Source organism: Pseudophryne corroboree, chromosome 9 (genome assembly GCF_028390025.1).
Source record: "Pseudophryne corroboree isolate aPseCor3 chromosome 9, aPseCor3.hap2, whole genome shotgun sequence".
NCBI classification, from domain to species: Eukaryota; Metazoa; Chordata; class Amphibia; order Anura; family Myobatrachidae; genus Pseudophryne; species Pseudophryne corroboree.
In genome coordinates, this window is record NC_086452.1 from 196,500,109 (window position 1) to 196,508,762 (window position 8,654).

At 46.8% G+C, this 8,654-nt stretch overlaps 1 protein-coding gene across 1 annotated transcript in view; it reads left to right on the forward strand.

The window, feature by feature from the left end:
* MFSD14A (major facilitator superfamily domain containing 14A) overlaps window positions 1-8,124 on the forward strand; it is a 90,965-nt gene extending 82,841 nt beyond the window's left edge. Inside the window, exons 12-13 of the mRNA XM_063940065.1 lie at window positions 6,776-6,936; window positions 7,656-8,124. Of these exons, the coding sequence (XP_063796135.1) occupies window positions 6,776-6,936; window positions 7,656-7,862 (368 nt within the window). The 3' untranslated portion in view covers window positions 7,863-8,124. The remainder of the gene's footprint in view (window positions 1-6,775; window positions 6,937-7,655) is intronic.
* The last annotated feature ends 530 nt before the right edge of the window (window positions 8,125-8,654 follow it).

Here is an 8,654-nt window from a genome sequence, read left to right on the forward strand (position 1 = left end):
TTGAGGCGGTTATCCAAACTATGTTAAAGGCCCGCAAACCGGCTTCTGCATGGATTTATTATAGGGTCTGGAATTCTTACTTCACCTGGTGTTCTGCTAAGAATTATGATGCTTCCAAGTTTAGTAGTTCCAGACTTCTGGCTTTTTTGCAACAAGGCCTGGATTTAGAAATTCGTCTGGCCTCCCTCAAGGTTCACATATCTGCCTTGTTGGTGTGGCTTCAGAGGAAAATTGCGTCTATTCTTGACATGCATACATTCACTCAGGGCATACTGCGGATTCAGCCTCCCTATGTCCCTCCTGTGTCTCCGTGGGATCTGTCTGTTGTCCTGAATGCCCTGCAAGAGTCTCCATTTGAACCTCTTGAGTCAGTGGACCTTAAATGGCTCACAGCCAAGGTCCTGTTTCTGCTGGCTATTGCCTCAGCTAGAAGGTTGTCGTACTTAGGCGCTTTGTCTTGTCATCCACCCTTTCTGATATTCCATTGTGACCGGGCAGTTCTGAGAACTCGCCCAGCTTACTTACTAAAGTGGTGTCATCTTTTCACCTTAACCAAGAGATTGTGGTTCCAGCCTTCATATCTTCTGACTTGTCCTCCAAATAGCGGTCTTTGGATGTGGTAAGGGCTCTCCGTGTTTATGTGGAGAGGACTGCCTCTATCACGAGGGATACCCTTTTTGTACTTTTTGGTTTCCACAAACGTGGCTCGCCTGCGAATAAGCAAACCTTGGCCTTATGGATCAGAATGGTGATTGCACAAGCTTATGCGCAGGCTGGGTTCCCGGCTCCTGCTGCTATTAAGGCCCATCCTACTCAGTTTGTTAGACCTTCTTGGGCGGCCCACCGTGGCGCGTCTGCAGAATATTTGTGAAAGGCAGCTACGTGGTCATCAGTGAGTACGTTCATTGGGTTCTATGCCTTTGATACTTCCGCCTCCCAGGATGGTTCCTTTGGACGCCGGGTTCTCATACCCGCTAAGGTGCGTCCCCTCCCTTGAGGAACAGATTTAGGACATCCCCGATGTATTCCCTGTGGAACACAGTGTACCCCACTGCAGAAAAGTTACCATGGTTAAATCTCTTTCTGCGAGGTACACTGGGTTCCACAGGGCGCACACCTGGAAGCACTTAGCTTCTTTGGATTTATATGGCATTAGCCGCTGGTCCCTTCTCCTGTCGTGAGAACGTTGTTTTATGTGACTAACATCTGCCTTCTCTTTTACCTGCTTCTGCATTGGACTGGTTGACTAAAACTGAGCTCACAGTGCCTGGAGGAGGGGTTATATAGAGGAGGCCCAGCAATGCATCCAGGGACAGTCTAAAGCTTTAGCCTGTTGGTGCCTCTGGATCAAGATCCATTTGTACAGCCCGATGTATTCCCTGTGGAACCCAGTGTACCTCGCAGAAAGAGATGGGTATATGCAATTGTGGTCAAATTCCGTCTGGAATTCGACCGTTTTTAAATTCGACACAATTCGACAGACACCCTCCCGCCGGGACCCGAATTCGACATATTCAATAAAAAACGGATTTGACAGTCCCGCTGTCGAAAAACGGACCAATTGACGATAGTGTGCGTCCTGGATTCGACTTAATGGACGGCACAAAAGTGTGTAAAAAACCCTGAAAAAAAATGCGAGGGATCCCCCCTCCTAAGCATAACCAGCCTCGGGCTCTTTGAGCCGGTCCTGGTTGTAAAAATACGGGGGGGAAATTGACGGGGGACAAAAGACGTAGGGGTCCCCCGTATTTTTAACACCAGCACCGGGCTCCACTAGCTGGAGAGATAATGCCACAGCCGGGGGACACACTTACACCGGTCCCTGCGGCCGTGGCATTAAATCCCCACCTAGTCACCCCTGGCCGGGGTACCCTGGAGGAGTGGGGACCCCTTAAATCAAGGGGTCCCCCCCTCCAGCCACCCAAGGGCCAGGGGTGAAGCCCGAGGCTGCGCCCCCCCCCCCCCCCCATCCAAGGGCGGCGGATGGGAGGCTGATAGCCAAGTGAAAAAATAAAGAATATTGTTTTTTGTAGCAGAACTACAAGTCCCAGCAAGCCTCCCCCGCAAGCTGGTACTTGGAGAACCACAAGTACCAGAATGCGGGGGGGAAACGGGAACGCTGGTACCTGTAGTTCTACTGCAAAAAAAAAAACCCAAATAAAAACAGTACACGCACACCGTGAAAGTAAAACTTTATTACATACATGCACACAGACACACACATACTTGGAATGGAAGAGTTGATCTTGAACCTCAAATCTCTGAATCCGTACTTGCGGGTGTTCAAGTTCAATATGGAGTCTCTAAGAGCTGTGGTTGCTGGCCTGCAAGAGGAGAATTCCTGGTATCCCTGGATATCAAGGATGCGTACCTTCACATCCCGATATGGCCGCCTCATCAGGCGTACCACAGATTTGCCCTGCAAGATAATCAGTTCCGGGCCTTACCTTTTGGTCTCTCCACGGTACCGAGGGTGTTCACGAAGGTGATGGCGGAGATGATGCTCCAACTCCGGGTGATGGGAGTAAACATCGTTCCGTACTTGGACAATCTCCTCATAAAAGCAGTGTCCAGAACACGTTTGTTGGAGAGCATCGCCCCGACTCCTGAGGAATCACGGGTGGATCCTAAATCTGCAAAAATCCCAATTGGTACCTTCGCAAAGACTTCAGTTCTCGGGGATGATACTGAACACTGTGTCTCAGAAGGTGTTCCTTCTTATGGACAAAACTCTGACAATTCAGTCAATGGTTCACTCTATTCTGAAACCGTCAAAAGTCTCGGTGCATCTTTGCATACGCCTGCTGGGAAAGATGGTGGCCTCCTACGAGGCAATTCAATATGGAAGATTTTATGCCTGTCCGTTCCAGCTGGATCTGCTGGACAAGTGGTCAGGTTCGCACCTGCGCATGCACCAGAGGATATGCCTTTCACCAACGGCAAGGATTTCCCTGTTGTGGTTGCAGATTTCCCACCTAGTGGAGGGTCGACACTTCGGTTTTCAAGCTTGGATTCTGTTGACTACGGATATGAGCCTCCGCGGTTGGGGTGCAGTGATCCAGGGGGCTCAGTTCCAAGGACGGTGGTTGCCTCAGGAGGCTTCTCTTCCGATTAATATTCTGGAACTCAGGGCTACAGTATTTACAATGCCTTTCTCCAAGCCTCTTCTCTCCTTCAACATCAGGCCATACAGTTCCAGTCGGACAATGCCATGGCGGTGGACATAAATTGTCAAGGAGGAACCAAAAGCCGGGCCGCAATGCGGGAGGTGTCCAAGATACTTCTCTGGGCAGACCGAAATGCCAGAGCCATTATCGGCCATATACATTCCGGGAGTGGACAATTGGGAAGCAGACTTCCTCAGCAGACACGATCTGCACCCGGGGGAATGGGGCCTTCACCTGTAGGTGTTTCAACTGTTGATTCATCGTGGGGCTGCCCGCAGAGTGATATGATGGCTTCTCAGCTCAACAAGAAGCTGCTGTGTTACTGTTCCAGAACGAGGGATCTGCTGGCCGCAGTGGTGGATGCTCTCATGCCGTGGGTTTACCGGTTGGTTTACTTGTTCCCTCTCATTCCCAAAGTTCTAAAAAGACTGAAAAGGGAAGACGTTCAGGCAATTCTGATAGCCCCGGATTGGCCCCGCGGGGCCTGGTATGCGGACCTTCTGGCCATGTCCCTCGAAGAGCCCTTGCCTCTGCCACTTCAGGAAGATCTGCTGCAGGGGCCGTTCGTCAATCAAGACTTATAGCGGCTATGTTTGACGGCATGGAAGTTGAAAGGGAGATTTTAGCCAGAAAAGGTCTTTCCGGAAAAGTTATCTCGACTATGGTCCAGGCCAGGAAGATGGTCACGTCAAAACATTACCATTGCATATGGAAGAAGTATGTCTCTTGGTGTGAGGTTCGGAAGTAATCTACTGTGGCCTTTCATCTGGGTCGGTTTTTATTCTTCCTGCAGGCAGGTGTGGTTATGGGCCTACGCTTAGGCTCCATTAAAGTTCAGATATCGGCCTTGTCTATTTTTTTCCCCAGAGTCGGCCGTTATCCTGGAAGTCCAGATGTTCTTAAAAGGTGTCCTTCGTATTCAACCACCCTTGGTGCCTCCCACGGCGCCGTGGGATCTCAATTTGGTTCTGACGTTTCTCCAATCTGACTGGATTAAACCTTTGCACAGGGCGGACAACAAGTATTTGATGTGGAAGACTGTCGTGCTGTTGGCCTCGGCCTCTGCGAGGCGTGTTTCGGAGTTAGGGGCCCTGTCCTGTAAGAGCCCCTATCTAGTGTTTAATGAGGATAGGGCGGAGCTCAGGACTCGCCTGCAATTTTTGCCTAAGGTGGTGTCGGTGTTTCACATCAATCAACCGACAGTGGTTCCTGTGGTGTCTGACACGTCTGTTACGCCAAAGTCCCCGAACGTGATTCGGGCTTTGAAGGTTTATGTCAAGAGGACTGCTCGTCACAGAAAATCTCACTTTTTGTTCTCTATGTCGCTACCAAGATTGGTTGTTCTGCTTTGAAGCAGTCTATTGCGCGTTGGATCAGACGTACAATCCAACAGGCTTACTCTTCGGCAGCTTTGCTGCTGCCATGGTCTGTTCAGGCCCACTCCACGCGGTCGGTGGTTTCTTCCTGGGCGGCTGCTCGGGGTTTCTCGGCCTTACAGTTATGTCGAGCTGCTACTTGGTCAGGTTCGAACATGTTTGTTACATTTTACAGGTTCGATACCTTGGCTGCAGAGTACCTTCAGTTTGGTCAATCGGTTTTGCAGGGGTCTCGGCACTCAGTCTGGAAGCTTTGGGACTTCCCCATGATACTAAGACCATCCCAGTATCCCCTAGCACGTTATTGTAAATAGGAATTTAATACCTACTGGTAATTCCTTTTCTCATAGTCCGTAGGGGATACTGGGCGTCCACCTCTGTGCTTCGTTTCTACAAGTTTGCGTCTGCTGTTGCTGTCCCTATTTTCAAGTTGTGGTTAGTGTTGCTATCCTCTTGTTGTGTTGTGTGCTTTCTTATCTATTTTCCTCCTCTCAAAGTATGTCTGTCTCCTCGGGCACAGTTTTCGTAGACTGGTTCTTTGTTAGGGGCATAGAGGGGAGGAGCCAGCACACTGAAGAAATTTAAAGTGCAAAGGCTCCAATGGACCCCATCTATTTTCCATGATGCTAAGACCATCCCAGTATCCCCTACGGACCACGAGAAAAGGAATTACCGGTAGGTATTAAATTCCTATTTTCGTTTCTGGCCACTACCTAGTCAGCAGAAAACAGAACAACAAGTACTAGTTACATTATTTCTGGTACACCAAATTAAGATACATTTGTTTGTGCTTCAGTTGTTGTATTAGTTACTCTTGAAATACTTTGCTGTGCTAGTCCTGTCCATAACTTTTTTAGCCAACCATACTGTAGAGCACAATGATTTGAACCCTATGTGGCAGTATGGATGGTGTAATGGTTAGCATTACTACCTAACAGCACTGAGGTCATGGGTTCAATTCCCACCATGGCCCTAACTGTGTGGAGTTTGTATAATATTTAATAGGGTAAATGGACTTGTATAAGTGCTACTAATAAACAGAATTAAATGGTATACATTGCTTATACGTTACTGGGATGTGTCCTTGTTTCTTATGTCCTTCTTTTGCTTGTAGAAATTTCAGTGGTGGGTTCACAATTCCAAAGGGTATGTGGTGAGAAACAAACCAAACAATGAGTAGTAATGTCAAAATGGCGATTTCTATCAAATCTACAGGATCCCATAGAAATTAAATTAGAAGGGGGTGTAGGTCAGACAGCGTACCCCGACTCACAAGAGAGCCCCAAAATATGTGTACATAAAGGTTTCTTTGTCTTCTTAAAGTCCCATATGGCCTTCACCAGAAGCAATTAGGAAACTTGTGTACCCCACTCACTTGTAAGGCAAAAGAGGTGTAAGCAGTGCACATAAAGGTATCTTAATCTATGGAGCGGTTCAAATATAATTTGCGTACCACACTCGCGAGTAAAATGGTGGTATAAATCCTATCTGGGTGTTTTTTCCACAGTCCTTTGATCACTGATGTTGATAAAATTAAATATCACAGTGCCCAGTCCTGTCAACCCGTTTCGGCTCAATGGGAGCCATTGTCAAGATGTATTTTATCAAAGGTAATACACCAACGTTTGCTCGTTTGGGGGTCTGGACTCCCTTCTTTCGTGGCAAATTTTTGGTGATTTTAACCTTTTTTCCTGGTTTTTAACTATTGACCTTTTTTATTCTGCGTATGTAATTTTGATGTAGATTTACCCCAACTATGGAGTTTTCGTGATCAGTATTTCTTTTTAACATATGGACTGGTTCATACTATTTCCTCCTATCTGGACACACGGTTATATGTTGAACCTCTTGAGAATGACTGCTTGAGACTGTGGAAAAGAAACCCAGATAGGATTTATACCCCCCGCCCCCCTGGCGGCTGCCACTGTCAATCATATCCCGCAAGGTGAATTGTTGCGCACACTCACTGGGGCGTGTGCGCATGCGCATACTCTCTGTATACAGCCACTGTGCGGCTGCATCCAGGTCTGAACAGACCCCATAGTCCGAATATTGTATTACCAGAAATTTGCACCTCTGCAAAACGGACTGTTTCACCGCAAACTTTTGATTTTCAGGAATTTTTTGCTTCATTTTTCTAAATGCCTGAGACAATTGGCAGAAATAGATTACAGATACACTGCAGGATAAATAGTAATACTTTTCCTAATTCACATATTGTCCTTTAATCAGGTGTTGTGCAAGGGATGATCACAGGAATCCGGGGGCTGTGCAATGGGCTTGGACCTGCCCTGTATGGCTTTATATTTTACATCTTTCATGTGGAACTGGATGAAAACCCTATTGGAGATACAGATCAGAAGGACAAGGTGGCAACGTCGCATTTACAACAGGTACCTGAAAACAGCTTCACACATCAAACATGTAGCCTGAATACCCCACCCAGCGTGAGCTACCAGATTCCGAGCAACTTTGCTAGTGTCAGGCGTATTTTATACGGAGCACAACGGAACTTGGAATGGAAAAAAGCAGAGGCCGCTGCATCATAGCATCGTATACAGATTCAGAGACTCACACAGCTATATGGGTGTAATCAGCCCAGTCTCCTGGTGCGCCCTATTTGCATCAAAGTACAACTCAGACATATTTTTGTACAAAAGACATCCAGCGTTAGCAGAGTCTCAATGGATCTGGCATGCTCAGAGAGGCTGTTTGGCGTGACTGCAGCAATTATGTATGAGGACACTGTAGTCCTCTCTGGCAAAATTGGAGCACTTTGTTAAAACATTTATGTCTACAAAGTGAGGCTGAACCCCTAAAGCTTAGACTTAAAAGCAATAAGGAGTCAAAATATGAACCACAAATTGTTAAGACTCTCTTTAGCAGTGTCAGAAGACATTGCATTTCTAACAGTCTGCTGTCATACCATATGTTGTTGGTGGTCACACTGCTAAACAAGAGGACTGTATTTCATGTATGAATAGCAGTTACCACTGTACTCTGAGTTTAGTATTTGGAGGCCTGTAGATTTGTCTAGCTAGAAATTTAAATGTCTCTTGAACTACTCTATGTATTGTCAGAATGTCCATTAAGTCTCCTCCTCTCTCTGCAGATTTCGATCATCCCTGGACCTCCCTTTCTGTTTGGAGCCTGCTCAGTGTTACTGGCTCTGCTTGTAGCTTTGTTTATTCCAGAACACACCAATATGAACGTTCGCAGTGGAAACTGGAAGAAGCATGGCGCAGGGCATAGCCATCCACACAGTCCCCCAGCACCTGGTGAGGGCAAGGAGCCTCTTCTGCAGGACACAAATGTATGACAGACGTTGTATTGGCTTCTGCTGCTCATGTAGTTGCATTCCAATCAGTAATAAGCTGAGGCATCTGCAGGACCAACTTGTTTCCTCTAACATGGAAGAGCTGACCAAGTGTCCTCTCCACTGACAGGACCAACCCCTGGCCCTCTCCACCGAAGGGATGTCTGTCCTGTGGCCTCCGTTCCAGCAGGGCAAATCTCCAGCCTTTTCTACCTACAACCTGATTGTGTCCATCAGAATATGTATAAAGTGTATACCACCTCTCCAGTGCCAGATTTTAATTCCGAAATCTGTGTGGACATATGTATGTGGTCCAGGTAGAGTCGGAAATGCAGCAGGTTACACACGCTGGCCTGGCACAGAGAAACTTGCTCCGTAAGTTTGTTTGTGTTGCCTCCAGCAGATCTTATACTTTTTTTTCCTTTCTCCTTTTGTTTTAACGAAAGCCAAAGTATTTGTATTTTTATTTTGTTAATTACATTTGCATGACTTAGTTCCTTTTTGACTCCAGCCAGAGCAGTTTTCCTCTGTCAGTTTCTTCTTAAAGGTAGGATACTAGTGCAGAGTTTACATGTTTACAGTATATACAAGGATTAAGATAGCCAGTTATACCAGTCTGGGAGCAGTCTACTCGTCCTGACGTGATTTTGACTTCATTCGTTACATGCAGTTAAACAACTAGCTTTTATTGTGTAAACCAGTAAGCCTTAATTGATGAATTTCATGCTAACGTGAACTTGATAACTGTACTTTTTAGGAACAGGAGGAAAAGTGTCTCAGATGTATAGAACAAGG